The sequence below is a fragment of the Syngnathus floridae genome, chromosome 4, assembly GCF_059516105.1.
Source record: "Syngnathus floridae isolate MCC-2025c chromosome 4, RoL_Sflo_1.0, whole genome shotgun sequence".
NCBI lineage: Eukaryota > Metazoa > Chordata > Actinopteri > Syngnathiformes > Syngnathidae > Syngnathus > Syngnathus floridae.
Genome location: NC_142416.1, coordinates 13,480,140 through 13,498,958, shown reverse-complemented (window position 1 = coordinate 13,498,958; position 18,819 = coordinate 13,480,140). Strand labels below are relative to the sequence as shown.

At 41.3% G+C, this 18,819-nt stretch overlaps 1 protein-coding gene and 1 long non-coding RNA gene across 4 annotated transcripts in view; one reads left to right on the top strand and one right to left on the bottom strand.

Moving 5' to 3' along the window:
* LOC148399259 (uncharacterized) overlaps window positions 1-18,819 on the bottom strand; it is a 46,164-nt gene that overhangs the window by 11,251 nt on the left and 16,094 nt on the right. The window contains exon 4 of one of the 3 annotated variants that reach the window (XR_015858255.1): window positions 11,829-12,411. The exons of 1 other annotated variant lie outside the window; for it this stretch is intronic. This is a non-coding gene — a long non-coding RNA (uncharacterized LOC148399259). Of the gene's footprint in view, window positions 1-11,828; window positions 12,412-14,333; window positions 18,686-18,819 lie in introns of those variants that run through there. One more of the 3 variants, XR_015858254.1, reaches the window with a different exon arrangement.
* LOC148399261 (voltage-dependent calcium channel gamma-5 subunit) lies at window positions 368-16,137 on the top strand. The gene is made up of 6 exons (XM_088374808.1): window positions 368-533; window positions 5,166-5,406; window positions 13,250-13,336; window positions 13,731-13,871; window positions 14,337-14,482; window positions 14,797-16,137. The coding sequence occupies exons 2-6, from the start codon at window positions 5,211-5,213 to the stop codon at window positions 15,058-15,060; spliced, it is 834 nt and encodes a 277-aa protein (XP_088230934.1). The 5' UTR covers window positions 368-533; window positions 5,166-5,210; the 3' UTR covers window positions 15,061-16,137.

Sequence of the window (18,819 nt, the reverse complement as noted above, 5' to 3'; positions counted from 1 at the left end):
AAAAGTTTCTAGTATGTTCACAGACAGTTTTGACTTGCCGCAAAATTTCCCTCTCACCAAATACAAGTCCACAAATATTTTTTTTTAGCTTGTAATCATGGAAAGTGATGTTTGCAACTTGATTGTTTTGTTACTATATTTCCTTTTATATATCAAATACAAAAAATACTGAGTGATGTGACATATGTTTTTGTTGTTGTTGGGGGGGGGGGGCGCTTCTTGCAGGGATGAATACACAAAGATGTAAATAAATGAGCGTCTGACTGATTGATCGATTGATGAACACACGCATCATCCATCAGCTCCTCAACATCATATAATTTTCATGCGCGCTTGACGTGCGCGAAGAGTCGGCTGGCACGTGCGACGCGCATTCCCTTTTGTGGAGCAAGTAGGCGTGCACGAGCCTGAGGTGTTCACAGCTGTGCTTGACTCCAAAGTGGAGACTACGCGCAAGACCAACAAGGACACAACAAACAAAACACACCACAGCAACAAAGCAGCCTTTTCCTCAACGACTTTCCTTCGTGAAGGTAACCAATTTTGGATTGATCTCATCTTTCCGTGGCTTTGTTTTACTTATGTCCTATGTCACGTGCGTTACAATAACATTGTTGTTGTTCGAGGTCTTCCTGCTCGCACCTAGAAGCATTCATATGTTTTAACAAGTAACACAGTTTTCAAACTCGGAGTTCTAAACCAAGAGTTTATTTTGCTCGCTAAATGCAATGATAGTGGCAGCTGTTATTATTCAGCCTGAAGCTTCACGTTTATTGCCATCGACGTAATTTAGCCACGAGAGAGTGAGTGGATGCAAATGTGCCTTTTGCAACATTTGGGGAATAATATGAGGTTAAATCGTCGACCCGTTTTATAATCTTAACATCTGTTGTTGTCTTACTGTTTACGCAGTTTTCATCTGAGACAAGTGGTGTATCAAAAATAACTGTTTTTACCAATATACGCTGTGTTCCGTTTTGATTGATATCCTCAGATATATATATTAATTTAGCAATAGTAGTTATGTTACAGCTGTACTAGTAAAGTTTGAGTTATTTGTTGAAGGTAGTGGTATACAATAAGTATAATTCAAATCCATGCATCGTGATACAGCTCTTCGACTGGATGTCGTTGAATTGTGCAGGACTGACGCACTGTGTTGATTCATGTCAGGATGATAAAAATAGAAATCAAGCATTATACATTTTGATTGGATAATAAATCTTCCAGGTAAAAAAAAAAGTGGCTAAAACTACTGAAGAATGGCTTCAAATACGTAGATTGATATTTCAGCACCACGGACAGCAACCCAAGAGCACATACGAGCTGCTTTTCAGTAAGCAAAAAGCACTTTGCTCATTTTAGTACCTGTGAACCAACTGATATATCATCCAATATTACATAATTGTGTGCACCGAGACATATTGTATATAAGTCTTGGTGTTTTTGTTATTCTGTAGCAGTGCACAGCCCACGGGTTTGCTTGGCTGCCAGCCATTTGTCAACATGCTGGCCAGACAAAAAGTGCTACAGCAGAAATACAGTCATGTGTGGGAGGCCATCGTAATGTCTGTTTGCAAATGCAACATAAACACTTTCGGGGAACTGTCAGGGCTTTTTGTGGCAGTTGCAACTGCTGTGATGGTGAATGACAGGCGACTTGTTGCAATGAGACAGGCATTGATGCATTTGCTCTGTGTAGTGTTGACATCACAGTGCGGTATTTCCGACTGCGACTCCAATGAGGATAAAACCAAGATTTTTGTTTTCTAGTTGTTGGTTTATTCTTTTGACGTTAGCTTGTGAGCATTTCTATTGCATTCAATGGAGAATTATAGTTCATTGTTCAAGAAAAAATATTCACAAGGCTGTTAGCAATGATCGCCCAAGCTACTAACTGCATCCATGCATTTTGGGACAGAGACTCCCCACGCTTCTCTCTCTCTCTTTTTTTTTTTTTTAACTGCAGGCACATATGAACTTATTATTAAAGTTAAGTAAACCCTGCAGGTTGGGGTTTGGCATTTACTAATAATGTATTGTCGTAGAAAGTAATGGAAAAATAATTATCACATTTACTTTTTTGTAAAATTGTTGTGAAAACTTAAACGACTACATGTCAAAGTGTTTAAGTTAACAACTCTAATTGAAGTCAAACCATCTTGAATGTAAAGTTCAATCGCATATATTGTGATAAGACCCAGATTTTGTGTGTAATAAAAAACAGATTAATTAATTAAAGCTTGTAAAAAACAATGGGAAGAGGACCCTGAAAAAAATAATTGCAAATTAACTGCAAATCACAATATTTAGGGGGGGTAATTAGATCACTTTTCAATTGTTCAGGCTTAGTAGATACACAGTAACACGTAAGCCTCACTTAATGTATGCATGCACAAGGGAATTTGGAGGGTGAGTGTATTTTTGGCAACACTGTAAGACAAAGTGTGCTGCTCCTCAGCATGCATTTTGAAGTCAAACAGAGGAAGGATCACAGGGGCCACATCCAGCTGTGCGCAGACCTTGTTCACTTACTAACTCTCTTTTCTTCTGTTGTGTATTCCCATGTGGCTCCTCATGCTCCTCTGTGCTGAGCTTGCTTTGTGTTTGTTGCCTGTCCACGCAGAGGTCACCCTGGGACTACATTTGTAAAAAGGCTCCTACAGATCTTCTAACTGGGTCAACATTCACCGCAAAAGCACATCCGTGTTTAGATTCTGACTGTAGTTGGCCAAAAATCTCAATCAGAAGGGCCAACATGTGTTCTCGTAGCCAAGTGATGGTTTGGGCCCAGGTCAGATTCCAGCAACTAAATTGTACATTAAGCAAGAATGGAAAGGAATTTCTTCTACAGAGCTTTGCAAAATCACAAATGCTTAAAGAAAAGGTGGCACAACGCAGTGAAATACATCCCCCTGGCCCAGCTTTTTTGGAACGTGTTGCAGGCTCCAAATTTAAAGTCAGTGAAGTCACAAAAAACAATTAAGTTTATCAATTTGACTCTTACATATTGTGTCTTTGTAATGTATTCATTTGAATATAAGTGTCAAAATTAATCTAATCAAAAACAGATCGATGATCAAATTAATAGCTTCGTATTTTATTAAGTATTTCAAAAGTACCAATTTTCTTTTTTCTCTAGTCCTGACCAGCAGACACATTTAGCTTTTGTGCTTGATAAAGAAAAGACATTATCAATCCTTCTCGATACTGCTTAACTGTTGTTTAGTTGGTTTGTAATCACCCAAAAATACAAGATAACAATGGTTGGGGAAAAAAATTAATACACCAACCAAAAGTGCATCCGATTATTTGATAAAGCAATAGAATAATCAATAGAATTCACAGAATAATCTATATAAAAGTGGTTTTAAAAGTATTCCATTATGACAGCCCTAATTGTACTCTGTTATTTAACTTTTACACAGCATCCCAACTTTATTGGAACACACCACCAAACTAAAAGCCACAAATGAGTAGCTATTGAAATAATGATTAATCTATTAATATCCTTAGTTCCAGGGGAGCGCAAAAAGAGAGGCGCCATGGGCATCCAATTGTGAAGATGGATTGACGAAAATGCTTAGATCGGCAGCAAAATTACTTTGTCACGACACAAGACATGGATGATGGATCCACAAGAAATAACTTCTGTCTGCCCCCCAAGTAAATGAATGGAAACAAGTGAATGCACAGGTTAATTATACTTTCTGCCATTTAATGAAAGAGCATTTAATTGGAATGCCTCAATCCACATGATAGCTTGCCCTTTACTCTAGCTGTCTGTCTGCCGCATCTATTTCAGGCCATGACGCTCTAACCAAATAGCTACTTAGCAGAAAATCAAGTGCTTGTAGAATAAAAACACACTATATGTACGTGGGTGTTTATTAGTAAGCAACATCTGTGAAACTATATTTAGAGTGGAGTCGCAGTGTTGTGTGTGATGTGGGTGGAAGCATAATCAGAATACTACTTAGAGAATGTGGGTGGACTGGGCAGCTATGTGCCAGATGTTTTTTTTTATACATATAAATAATCAATTTGAAATTTGCCTGAGGTGGAAATAGTTGAATCAGAATATTCTGCACCATATTAGTATGCAAAATGTAGGTATCCTTAATTATGAGTATCTCTTGGAACGTCTCTCCAGGGACTTTGTGTGTTCTTCTCCATCTACAGCTTCCCCCCATATCCCCAAAACAGATATGTTAGTTTCATGTTAGTTTGCTCCATGTGTGCCATGTGATTGACTGGCAACAAGTCCAAAGTGTACCCCTTGATCCCTCTTGCACAAAGCCTCACATTACCCGAATCCTAATGAGGACAATTAACTATAAATAAAACATGGTAGGTTCCTCAATAACATACTTCTCTGCATACATGAGTTGAATGGAAACTGATTGCACCATGCTATGAGAGAAGGCTGAATGATGGTACTTATTTCATCATTAATGCATGTCTCTGGAGGGAGGGAGGTGGGGGGTTGAAATGCTTCCACTCATCCTCCAATCAGATTTTCTCCACAACCTGCTGACCTGTGGCTTACAGGTAAAGGACACAACTAAAAATAGCTCAGACTGTGTTTAACTCCGCTTTTACTGTGGGAGTTTGCATTTCAACATTGTTAGTTACCCAATACATGTTGGAAGAAATCCAGATTTGTTTTAGAGCAGTACTGAGGTGTAACAAGTTCCCATGTGGAACAGTTGCTCTCCGTCTTTTCTTTTCAGCTGGGGCTTTAGATTCACAGTAGGGAAAAAAGGAAAAGGCCGAGTAGAATTAATGAGTTAAAAATCCTTCCACATAATTACTTTGCATCGCTCCAGTCTCACAGCGAGTGCTTAATACTGCAGCACGCTGAGAGCTCATTATGTAAAATCAATTCCTTTCAACATGAAATCCTGTGCCAAGCTCCCCAGCGTTCAAACTCCTGCCAAATGTGGGACCGGCTATCATATGAAAAACCCATTGTTTTGAAGTTTGTTCGCTGACACGTTATGTACACCATCTGCAATGCTGATTTTCATTGTTGTATTCAAAGGAAGCGGAATTGTCATTCTTGTTTTCAAGATGTTATCATCTTATGATCACACGGCCACTTTTCTTACTCTTGATTTACCTCCTCTTGTATGAAATATTTTTTTCCCCCTCTCTTCTCCCAGCTTCTCTTTCTGCTGGCGGCGCCCCTTTGCTCTTGAGCCTGTGGTATGAGCCTATGTGGCAGGAAGGCGCTGACGTTGCTGAGCAGCGTGTTCGCTGTTTGCGGCCTGGGCCTGTTGGGCATCGCCGTAAGCACCGACTACTGGCTTTACCTGGAGGAAGGCGTCATCCTTCCACTCAACCAGAGCACCGAGATACGCATGTCCCTGCACTCTGGCCTGTGGAGGGTTTGTTTCCTGGCAGGTATGTTCAACACAGGTGCAATTACACTACCTACTAAGTTACCAGTAGAATTTTATCACAGGCTTGTAGTCTGTGTGTCACAATATCTATTCTAGACCGTGGGTGCGTGACTGATGCGCCATATTTAAAGTGATTACAAGCAGCCAAGGCCATGATTAAAGTGAGCTCACTCTCATAGCGGCGCAGCCCACCCTTTCAATATCAGAACTTGCACAGTCACATTATTTTGTTTTTTACGTTTATGCTGACGTAAACGTGTGACTCTCAATTCTCTTATCTCCGTCACTCTCCGCCGTTCTTTTCAACCCTGTTAAATATTTTTCCATGGTGTCCCACCGCACTTTTTATCGCCTGCTCTGTGCTGTGTGTGCGTGTGTATGTTCCGTGCGCTCGACACTGTAGAGTAATGGTGGCTCGTGAGTGAACAATTCGTTCAAAAGAACGATTTTCTTTTTAGTGAACGAGAGTGAACGAATCACTTCCTAAAATGATTGGTTCTTTTTTCAGTTCATATGACTTCAACCAGTAGATGTCGGTAATGCACATTGAACCTGGTGCCACCTCGCCGTAAAGCAAAATGAAGAAGAAAATGACGTAACTTCCCGTTCACGAACGAGTCGTGAATTGCATTTCCGGTTCACCAACTGAACGGGTCTGTGAGTGAACGAGTCAGTGAGTGAGTGATTTACATTTCCAGTTCATCGCGAGAACGATTCAGTGAGGGAACGTATCCCGACTTTCCCATTCGCGAACGTGTCAAAGGGTGAACTGCCTTCCTTCCCGTGCATCAACGGATCAGTCAGTGAACGTGTTGCGTCTCCTGGCGTGAACTATGTAAGCCAGAATGTAGATTTACGATTTGCCAAGGAAAGAAAGAACCACACTGAATCACCACTTCTATTATGCGCGTTCTCTCCAAGCTAACGGCTAACTTTCTTGCATGAAGGGATGCGCCGTTATGCAACAACGGGGAGATGATGTTTCTCTTTGGGTAATCTTGATTTTATAACACTTATAGTAGTTGTTAAATAACGTGTATGCATATATACGCCTAAATATTGATATCCAATTTATCTACACATTAGATTGCTAGTTTGAAATTTACTTTTAATATTATTATTATTTTCAAATAAACATTTATGTTAAAACTTGTCTGGTGTTTTATTCCTTGTTTTTTTATTCGCCAATTAAAACATAAAAATCTGACATTTGGTTAACTGCTTTATATGACAATATGTGTAGGTACACCTCATGGACACTTCAGTAGGTACACTACACGAGGTAAAACAAAAAAAAGAATAAATAATTAAAGGGTTAATTGCACAATAAAAGCACATCCCTGTATATTCTCACACCTGGGCTCGAACCAAGTTCTTAATGAGCAAGAGCCCATGTCATTATCCAGTCAGCTATCTCAACCTGGAAGCCCATGGTCATCTTCACTGTTTTGTACTAGTGATGTGCATTCCAGTTCTTAAGTGAACTGAATCTTTAGAATCGGTTCACTCAAATTATTTGTTCAAAAGAATCGTTCACCAAATCGTTCACTACACTTTCTTATTTATTTATCTTATTTCTGACACGTAACCGGTCCGCGGTGCAAAAAAGGTTGGGGACCACTGATCTATTTGCTTGTGAACTGCTCCATAAAACCATATATATTTCATGTAAAGTCAGTGAGGGTTCCATAGTGTAGTAGTTAGTACTTTGGACTCTCTCCCTAGCGACCTGGGTTCAAATCCCAGTGAGACCTACAATATTTTATCATAGAAAATTTGCAACCATGCTTGCTTGTGAGCTGCTTCATAAAACTATATATATTCCATGCAATGTAGGCGAGGGTTCCATAGTGTAGTGGTTAGGGCTCTGGACTGTCACCCCAGCAACCCGGGTTCAAATCCCATTGGGACCTAAAATATTTTATCATAGAAGATTTGCAACATAGTTGCTCGTGTGCTGCCCCATATAACCATACACCGCCCTCCCAGCTAGGGCTGGAGTTAAGGGTTTGAGCTAGGTTTAGAGCTAGTGTTAGGGTTAGGGATAGAGCGAGGGTTAGGGTTAGAGCGAGGGTTAGTGTTAGGGTTGGGGTTAGAGCTAGGGTTAGGGTTTGAGCTAGCGTCAGGGTTAGAGCTAGGGTCAGGGTTAGAGCTAGGGTTAGGCTTAGAGCTAGGATTAGGGTTAGGGTTAGGGTTAGAGCTAGGGTTAGGGTTAGAGCTAGGCTTAGGGCTAGGATTAGGGTTAGGGTTAGAGCTAGGGTTAGTGTCAGGGTTAGCGCTAGGGTTAGGCTTAGAGCTAGGATTAGGGTTAGAGCGAGGGTTAGGGTTAGTGCAAGGTTAGGGTTAGGGGTAGGGTTCGTGTTAGAGCTAGGGTTAGGGTTAGGGTTTTAGCTAGGGTCAGGGTTAGTGCTAGGGTTAGGCTTAGAGCTAGGATTAGGGTTAGGGTTAGGGTTTGAGCTAGCGCTAGGGTTAGGCTTAGAGCTAGGCTTAGGGTTAGAGTGAGGGTTAGGGTTAGAGTTAGTGCTAGGTTAGGGTTAGAGCTAGGATTAGGGTTAGTGCAAGGTTAGGGTTAGAGCTAAGGTTAGGGTTAGGGTTAGAGGTAGGGTTCGTGTTAGAGCTAGGGTTAGGGTTAGGGTTTGAGCTAGGGTCAGGGTTAGTGCTAGGGTTAGGCTTAGAGCTAGGATTAGGGTTAGGGTTTGAGCTAGCGCTAGGGTTAGGCTTAGAGCTAGGTTTAGGGTTAGAGTGAGGGTTAGGGTTAGAGTTAGTGCTAGGTTAGGGTTAGAGCTAGGGTTAGGGTTAGTGCAAGGTTAGGGTTAGAGCTAAGGTTAGGGTTAGGGTTAGAGGTAGGGTTCGTGTTAGAGCTAGGGTTAGGGTTAAGGTTTGCGCTAGGGTCAGGGTTAGTGCTAGGGTTAGGCTTAGAGCTAGGATTAGGGTTAGGGTTAGGGTTTGAGCTAGGGCTAGGGTTAGGCTTAGAGCTAGGCTTAGGGTTAGGGTTAGAGTGAGGGTTAGGGTTAGAGTTAGTGCTAGGTTAGGGTTAGGGTTAGGGTTAGGGTTTGAGCTAGCGCTAGGGTTAGGCTTAGACCTAGGCTTAGGGTTAGGGTTAGAGTGAGGGTTAGGGTTAGTTAGTGCTAGGTTAGGGTTAGAGCTAGGGTTAGGGTTAGTGCAAGGTTAGGGTTAGAGCTAAGGTTAGGGTTAGGGTTAGAGGTAGGGTTCGTGTTAGAGCTAGGGTTAGGGTTAGGGTTTGCGCTAGGGTCAGGGTTAGTGCTAGGGTTAGGCTTAGAGCTAGGATTAGGGTTAGGGTTAGGGTTTGAGCTAGGGCTAGGGTTAGGCTTAGAGCTAGGCTTAGGGTTAGGGTTAGAGTGAGGGTTAGGGTTAGGGTTAGAGTTAGTGCTAGGTTAGGGTTAGGGTTAGGGTTAGGGTTTGAGCTAGCGCTAGGGTTAGGCTTAGACCTAGGCTTAGGGTTAGGGTTAGAGTGAGGGTTAGGGTTAGTTAGTGCTAGGTTAGGGTTAGGGCTAGGGTTAGGGTTAGTGCAAGGTTAGGGTTAGAGCTAAGGTTAGGGTTAGGGTTAGAGGTAGGGTTCGTGTTAGAGCTAGGGTTAGGGTTAGGGTTTGCGCTAGGGTCAGGGTTAGTGCTAGGGTTAGGCTTAGAGCTAGGATTAGGGTTAGGGTTTGAGCTAGGGCTAGGGTTAGGCTAACCCTAGCGCTAGCTCAAACCCTAACCCTAACCCTAACCCTAACCTAGCACTAACTCTAACCCTAACCCTAACCCTCACTCTTACCCTAACCCTAAGCCTAGCTCTAAGCCTAACCCTAGCGCTAGCCCAAACCCTAACCCTAACCCTAACCCTAACCTAGCACTAACTCTAACCCTAACCCTCACTCTAACCCTAACCCTAACCCTAACCCTAAGCCTAGCTCTAAGCCTAACCCTAGCCCTAGCTCAAACCCTAACCCTAACCCTAATCCTAGCTCTAAACCTAACCCTAGCACTAACCCTGACCCTAGCGCAAACCCTAACCCTAACCCTAGCTCTAACACGAACCCTACCTCTAACCCTAACCCTAACCTTAGCTCTAACCCTAACCTTGCACTAACCCTAACCCTAGCTCTAACCCTAACCTAGCACTAACTAACCCTAACCCTCACTCTAACCCTAACCCTAAGCCTAGGTCTAAGCCTAACCCTAGCGCTAGCTCAAACCCTAACCCTAGCTCTAACCCTAACCTAGCACTAACTCTAACCCTAACCCTCACTCTAACCCTAACCCTAAGCCTAGCTCTAAGCCTAACCCTAGCCCTAGCTCAAACCCTAACCCTAACCCTAATCCTAGCTCTAAGCCTAACCCTAGCACTAACCCTGACCCTAGCCCAAACCCTAACCCTAACCCTAGCTCTAACACGAACCCTACCTCTAACCCTAACCCTAACCTTAGCTCTAACCCTAACCTTGCACTAACCCTAACCCTAGCTCTAACCCTAACCTAGCACTAACTAACCCTAACCCTCACTCTAACCCTAACCCTAAGCCTAGGTCTAAGCCTAACCCTAGCGCTAGCTCAAACCCTAACCCTAACCCTAACCCTAACCTAGCACTAACTCTAACCCTAACCCTCACTCTAACCCTAACCCTAAGCCTAGCTCTAAGCCTAACCCTAGCCCTAGCTCAAACCCTAACCCTAACCCTAATCCTAGCTCTAAGTCTAACCCTAGCACTAACCCTGACCCTAGCGCAAACCTTAACCCTAACCCTAGCTCTAACACGAACCCTACCTCTAACCCTAACCCTAACCTTAGCTCTAACCCTAACCTTGCACTAACCCTAACCCTAGCTCTAACCCTAACCTAGCACTAACTCTAACCCTAACCCTCACTCTAACCCTAAACCTAGCTCTAAGCCTAACCCTAGCGCTAGCTCAAACCCTAACCCTAATCCTAGCTCTAAGCCTAACCCTAGCACTAACCCTGACCCTAGCTCAAACCCTAACCCTAACCCTAGCTCTAACACGAACCCTACCTCTAACCCTAACCCTAACCTTAGCTCTAACCCTAACCTTGCACTAACCCTAATCCTAGCTCTAACCCTAACCTAGCACTAACTCTAACCCTAACCCTCACTCTAACCCTAAGCCTAGCTCTAAGCCTAACCCTAGCGCTAGCTCAAACCCTAACCCTAACCCTAATCCTAGCTCTAAGCCTAACCCTAGCACTAACCCTGACCCTAGCTCAAACCCTAACCCTAACCCTAGCTCTAACACGAACCCTACCCCTAACCCTAACCTTGCACTAACCCTAACCCTCGCTCTAACCCTAATCCTAGCTCTAAGCCTAACCCTAGCTCTAACCCTGACACTAACCCTAGCTCTAACCCTAACCCTAATCCTAGCCCTAAGCCTAGCTCTAACCCTAACCCTAGCTCTAACCCTAACCCTAACCCTAATCCTAGCTCTAAGCCTAACCCTAGCTCTAACCCTGACCCTAGCTCTAACCCTGACGCTAGCTCAAACCCTAACCCTAGCTCTAACCCCAACCCTAACACTAACCCTCGCTCTAACCCTAACCCTCGCTCTATCCCTAACCCTGACCCTAGCTCTAAGTCTAGCTCTAAGTCTAGCTCTAGCACTAACCCTCGCTCTAACCCTAACACTAGCTCTAAACCTAGCTCAAACCCTTAACTCCAGCCCTAGCTGGGAGGGCGGTGTATGGTTATATGGGGCAGCACACGAGCAACTATGTTGCAAATCTACTATGATAAAATATTTTAGGTCCCAATGGGATTTGAACCCGGGTTGCTGGGGTGACAGTCCAGAGCACTAACCACTACACTATGGAACCCTCGCCTACATTGCATGGAATATATATAGTTTTATGAAGCAGCTCACAAGCAAGCATGGTTGCAAATTTTCTATGATAAAATATTGTAGGTCTCACTGGGATTTGAACCCAGGTTGCTAGGGTGAGAGTCCAAAGTACTAACTACTACACTATGGAACCCTCGCTGACTTTACATGAAATATATATGGTTTTATTGATCAGCTCACAAGCAAATAGATCAGTGGTCCCCAACCTTTTTTTGCACCGCGGACCGGTTACGTGTCAGAAATAAGATAAATAAATAAGAAAGTGTAGTGAACGATTTGGTGAACGATTCTTTTGAACAAATAATTTGAGTGAACCGATTCTAAAGATTCAGTTCACCTAAGAACTGGAATGCACATCACTAGTACAAAACAGTGAAGACGACCATGGGCTTCCAGGTCGAGATAGGTGACTGGATAATGACATGGGCTCTTGCTCATTAAGAACTTGGTTCGATCCCAGGTGTGGGAATATGCAAGGATGTGCTTTTATTGTGCAATTAACCCTTTATTTATTTATTCTTTTTTTTTTTTGTTTTACCTCGTGTAGTGTACCTACTGAAGTGTCCATGGTGTGTACCTACACATATTGTCATATAAAGCAGTTAACCAATTGTCCGATTTTTATGTTTTAATTGGCGAATAAAAAAACAAGGAATAAAACACCAGACAAGTTTTAACCCTAAAACACCAGCTCGTATGCTTGATACATATTAGATGAGGTAAAAAAAATCCCGTCATTTACTTCATATGGTGTACCAGCACAAAAGTTTGCAGTGCTGCGGGGGGCGCGCCCCACTATTTGAGAAGCACTGTAAGTGAATAGCAGCATGCATTTAAAGAAATAATCTGATTTCATTCTATTTAAAGCTCTTTCTCTCCACATCTAGTAGGTACTCAGAGAAATGGAGCAAGTGTGAAAAACACACAAGAGCTGTAACTACCAATCTTGAGGTGTTGCTGAAACTTTTTCATTGTGTGTCCAAAAAATGATTTTATCAGGTTTAAGAAGTGTCTTCTGCTCAGCTTAGCTGTCGACACAATCTTGCGATGCTCTGCAGCCAACTGTATTAACTGTGGTCACATGACGCCTTCAATTGATGCTGTTGAAAGCTGCTGCAAAGAGCGACAGTGTGCGCTGTTACTTTCACACCTAAGGTGGAAAAAAGAGACAGCAGTTATGTCTTTGTGAGTGTTGAAAATACTTTCCACTCACTCAGCATTTTTTAAAGAAGTTTTGCCTCACACACAAGTAAAGTGGCTTCCAATGTTTACTTTGTTATGCTGTCCATCTTGCGCAACTTTCTTTGGAGCAGAAATATTTGAGCTCTTCTTCTTTCGGCTGCACTAGTCCTCATATGACCGCCCAGGCTGTATGTAGGCAGGTCATGACGATGTGATGAGGTAACAGATGTTTTCCTGACACAGAGGCAGCCCATTTCATTTAACAGGGATGGGCTATTTAATGGGACACAGTGTTTTAAGGCCAGTTGAGTGGCCTTATTGCCCACTTAACTGCCACATTGTTTGACCTACAAATAATCACCGGCCATTATCACATGGCACAGTTTCAATGGGGACCTTGAATGATGTTGCATGGATCTTTTGGCTTACATTGATGTCACTTTGTTGCTTTCGTTGCACTTTTGGGAGGTTGTTTACTCAAAAACATAATTTTGGAGTCATGTTCAATGTGTTACTTCATTGATACTTTTTGGGAGACGTAGAGACAAGATGATCACTGAGCCTATGTCCACAACAACGGTAGTAAATGTAAAAGCATTGGCAAAAAAAAAAAAAAAAAAAAAATCTCAGTCCACAATAAAGTCGACATGGAAATGGTTCTGCCCCCACATATATATATTCCACATTTAAAAACATTATTGACATTTTAGCTCTGTTGGGGGCATATGCTTTATATACTTTCTTATGTCATACGTGACAGAAATTTGTTCAATTAAAGCTGATTGCCTGCCGATTGTTCTTTCTAGGGGAGGAGAAAGGTCGCTGTTTTACCATTGAATATGTGATGCCCACTAAAGTCCAGTTGACTTCGGAGTCCACTGTTAGTGTGTTGAGTAAGTAAATCCACATACAACACGAGATCGAGTCTTCACGTAAATAAAACAACATATTTGCTTGACTGTTTAAAATGAGTTGGCATACGCTCTTGACTGAGACCCAACTATTGGTATACAAGCACTTGAAAAGTAAAGTTCTCAACTATGACCCCTTTCAGATTGTGCTCAATATTGCACATTTAACTTAACACAGTAGGAGGCTTCAAAGAATAAAGAGCCTTTTGCTTTTAAGAGTTTGTGTGCCTCTCAGTAGGAAGGTCAGACGCCATCTTGATGTGTAACCTTAAACTATGGGATGCTAAGGAACACTCCTAATGGATAGCCACAGGTTGCTGCTCTTTCTTTGTAAGTAATGTTGTAAGCAAAATTCTTCATATCTCTTTCATTACAGAGATGATCCGTTCTGCCACACCTTTCCCACTAGTCAGCCTCTTCTTCATGTTCATCGGTTTTGTCCTAAGCAACATTGGTCACATTCGACCACATCGCACCATCCTAGCCTTTGTTTCAGGAATCTTCTTCATTTTATCAGGTACGTATTTGGGATTCTGTTCACTGAGAGACATCATGGGCCCTAATTTTAAGTCTAGTACAAGGTGCAGTTAACTGTTCGAATTGATGGAGTTAGTAGACAGGAAGGTGTGTTTGCGCCATTGTGGGAGTGAACACAGTCGTCTCTTTTCACGGCCAATGGATGCGACTTCTTCATTCCCTTTAAATTCAGCAAAGGACTCGATGGAGTCATTCCACTGTCCCTGTGAATGTTGTCTGCCTTTTGCTGCATATCAATTGGTAGAGGCTTCAGCTCCCCATAGGCCTAATCCAGACAATTAAGTGCTACAGAAATGGATGGATCACTTGTGGCATTTTAAGCACAGTAGCATCGTGCTGTCTTTTTCATATTGAGTTTGCTGCTGTTTTTGATGAATGATGCTTTCTCCTGTAGATTCAAAATGGGTGGCAGTGGCACACTAATGTGTTCTTTCTGTGCTTACAGGTCTGTCTCTGGTTGTTGGTCTGGTGTTGTACATCTCAAATATCAATGATGAAATGTTGAATAGGACCAAAAGCAATGAGGCCTACTTCAGCTACAAGTATGGATGGTCGTTTGCTTTTGCCGCGATCTCCTTCCTCCTCACTGAGGTAATGCCAGCATCTCCCCTTGCAGCAAAGCTTCAAAATGATTAATGCAATCACAGTGCACCCTAGCGGCGAAACTATACAATAACACAAAGGCAAAATAATAATCTGGATTGAAATCATTTAAGCATGGTAGAGCCGCATGCTGCAGCCTTTCACACATATGGTACGGATTCCCAGATGTTCGTGAAATGGTTTGCGTCAGGAAGGCCAGCCTGTGTGAAAGCCTACTGTTGACAGCTAATATGCCAAAATGATTATCTTCTCACTTGAATGTATTATGCTCCTTTTTCCAATACAACGATTTGCCATTGTAGACAGCCGGCGTGATGTCAGTGTACCTGTTCATGAAGCGCTACACGGCGGAGGACATGTACCGACCCCACCAGGGCTTCTACCGGCCTCGCCTCAGCAACTGCTCAGACTACTCGGGCCAGTTCCTCCATCCGGACGCATGGGCCGGACGCGGCCGCAGCCCCTCGTCCATCTCCTCCGAGGCTTCCCTGCAGATGAACTCCTCCAACTACCCTGCCCTCCTCAAGTGTCCTGAATATGAACAGATGTCCTCGTCGCCTTGCTGAAGCAAAGAACCACCAAAGGTTATTGCAACAGCGGCCAAATTGTAATACTGTGCTCTGTACAGTCATAGAATGTCATGACATTCAATACGAGAGCTGTGTATGGGAATTCATGACAGAATACCAGATGGTGTCTAGAGGGATGCCTTGCGGTTGCCTGGCACCATGGTTTTGTCTAGAACTGTACTTTGGAGAGGTTAGAATTTGCTCCCCCCTGTTATCCATTTCTTAATCCATAGTGTCTGTCATCATCAAGGTCACAGATGATCATTTCATACACTAAGGTGACTCAATGTACCTCACATAAAATCCAAAGTACAGCATTTAAATCAGAGAATTAAATACATTTAAAAGTATGGAAATAAAAGTATGTTGACTGAAATTACAACAAATCACAGTAACAAATGTTGCAGTAAAATACTGCTTCAAAAAAGCTATTCGAAACAAACAAGGGAATCTTGCCATATGTAAGACATACAAAAAGGAAAATATGCATCAATTCAATTCAAATTGTAGATATGATATTTTTGTAACTGATACCCTTCTGATGACAAAATAGTCCTGTTCCGAATATTCCTAAAAGACCTGTGCCAAGGAAGACATTTGGAGCAGTTAAAAACTCTTGAATACAAACATTTCATGCAGCTTTAAGTGAGTAAACATATTATTGCGAAACATTTTGTCTTGTGCAATCATTTTTACTTTAGTTCACTGCGATAATGGTAGCTGCTCATATTTACTGTTGTATAGTGTCAACTCTTATTATTAAAAGTATCCAGCATTTTCTGCAGTACATGTAAACTTGTTTATTCAGTATTTGTCTAACAGGATACAAGATCTAAATGAACACAAGAGCATCCGTCTCAAGCATCTTTGTATATAGATCATTGTGATTATGACAAACGTGTGTAAATATGAAGTCATTGATGTATATAGACTAAGATTTGTATAAAGGAGAGTTTAAATATACATTTATGGATGTTCTGTTCTTTGATCGATAGCTAACGTGAACATTAATTGTTACAATATGACGTTAATTGTGACTCTATACTCAGTGAAATAAAGGGATTTGCAAAACAATTTGTGTTCTGTTTTGTTGCTCGTCTTTTAAAAGATACATGTATTAAATAACAGCTGTTCAGACAAAGATCTGAAGAAAAGGATTTGAACAAGACATCACCCATCTTTTTGTCAGTCATGACTGCCAACAAAATGATACAACTGGCATTAATCAACTTGTTTAATAACTGCCAAACTGCAGCTTATCATTAAGTGAGCTATGTACAGTATCTAAAAAAACTCAAGAAGTCGAGGTACTCAAGGCACAACTCTAACGTTCTTGACTTTGTTTATCAATCTATGCCAATGACAGAGTGACACGCAAAACAATTAAATACTCTTCAGAGGGCAGAAAGTATGATTAACCTGTCATCCAACAGAATATTAGTGTTGTCTTCAACCACACAGGCCCAGATATCCCAATAAGTACATTTGTAAGTTAATTGATCTTTTTTTTTCTATTCAATTTTTGTGTCAAGTGCTTTCTATGTATGCCTTGGCTCAGTAAAGGCAGGCAAACTTGAACTGGAATGGAGGCTGCGAGCCATTCAGTCTCTCTTCTAGGTCATGAATGGCACACGTCCAGCATGAACTGATTGTTTGATGGCCGCCCAACTGAGCAGTTTCAGCTTTTGATGTGATGAACTGGCACATTCATGCAGTGATTGCACCCATCAATAGACTGTAAGCCTGAAAGGGGGTCTTCCTAAAGGCTGATTGGCTTTCGTGTGAGCTCTCTAGTCTCACAATCTTACTGGACTACAATCACTACATTGGCATAGACAAGAAAAATCACTCCAGTCCAGGTGTCATTTTTCTTGGTGTCAAGTCAGTTGTTTTCATAGCCATTAACTCACATTAAAAATGAAATTAAAAGAACAAGGGAACCATTTGCTTCTCTTGATTTCTTTGGACATTTTTCATTTTTTATAAATATGCAACCAACACGATTTGACATGTAGTATTTACATTTTAAGGAATTCTTATTATTTAAGGTGAAATAATGAATGTACTGCATGAGAAGGGCATGTAACCTCTACTTTTGTCCATAAGAGGGAGCTAAGAAGTCAAGAAAGCAATGGTTGCCTCATATTGAGTTAGTGCTGGTTAGTTACTGTCAGCTCAACATAATGTAATTGTAAGGAAAGGAAATATTTGTTGAATTCAACACTTCATGCTAACTTATGACATTTCTGTGCTTGAGGCAAAAAACATTCACACTAAAATTGCGCTTCACAATGAACTTTACAAGCCAAATGATGTTTATGAATACACAAGTTGTCTCTGATAGTTAAAGAGTTGCTCTAGTTGCTACTACAATAAACAAACCATGACAAATATTTAGAACATAAAAAGATACAGTCATGGGGGGATTATGCCCAATACGGTGTACCTAGAAGTTAATTTGTTTGGACCAATATATCAATGACAATAAAAATAACTCAAGAGCTGAATTTAAGAGCTGATCGAGACATCCAAAGGTTTTCTTAATAACTAAAATCACAATAATAATAATATCAACAACACCAACATCAACAATAATAATAATAATGATAATAATAATAATAAATAAGGGAGTCCTCAAGCACAGGAGTTTGGAATACTGATCCCAAACTTTGTGACTAATGTTACTAGTGTTACATAAGAGATGTGCAAAAATGCAAAACAAAATGGCTTTTTGAAGTCATTTTGCACATGTTATATTGCAATACATTTTGAGCTCCAAAATCTTCTGGGTCCACCCACTTGATAAAATAAAATATGGTCAGAAACACTCTAATTATTTTGGAAATAATCCTAGATAGAGAGATAAAAAAGAGAAAATGGCCAAAAGGTAAAATGTTTGCTCTCTCAAACACATGAATGAAAAACCAAGGCCAGACAAGCAGAAGCTTTCTTCAAAGGGTTGTTGCTAACAAGCAATAGAATTGAGGCCCAACATGTTCTTATTTAAATGGATTACCAATGCAAATTGTACTCTGGGGAGTTTGCTGCTTTGATTTGTATTTTCGAATGGAACTGCCTCATGTGTTCAGTTTACTGTTTCTAAGAAAACAACCTTACAGCGTTTTATGACAAATTGAAAACACACAAATGTGAGTGTTCTTCACAAAAGACATTGCTCATTAGGCCACGGGATCAATAAGTAGTAAGAAAATGGTTCCCTCTGTTTTTTACTGTAAATGAAACAGGAACTGAGGCATTGCCAATTCAATGATTCTAAAATCATCTGGAATACACAGTATTCATTCATTCATTCATTCATTCATTCATTCATTCATTCATTCGTTCATTCATTCATTTGTATTCCAAGTGGATTGAATTTAAGAACAGGCTTGAAATCTCCAGCCTTCCTAACTGGAATTTGCTTTTCCTCATGCTTGCGTGGGATTTGCAGGACACACCCACTTCCTCCCACATTCCAAAAACATGCACGCAAGGTTAATTTGAGACCCTAAAATGTCAATTATGAATGTCAGTATGAACGTCTATAAATGTCTTGTGATTGGCTGGCGAACAGTCCGAGGCTTTGGTCAGTCAGCTGACTAACTGCAGCTCACCAGCAACACTAATGAGGTGAAAAAAAAAATTATAGAAAATGAATGCACTGACATTTTGGTATGTGGATAAGTTCACCTATACTAGCATGCAGGTTTTACGCAATACATTGCTTCAACTACACATACAATATTATTTCACACA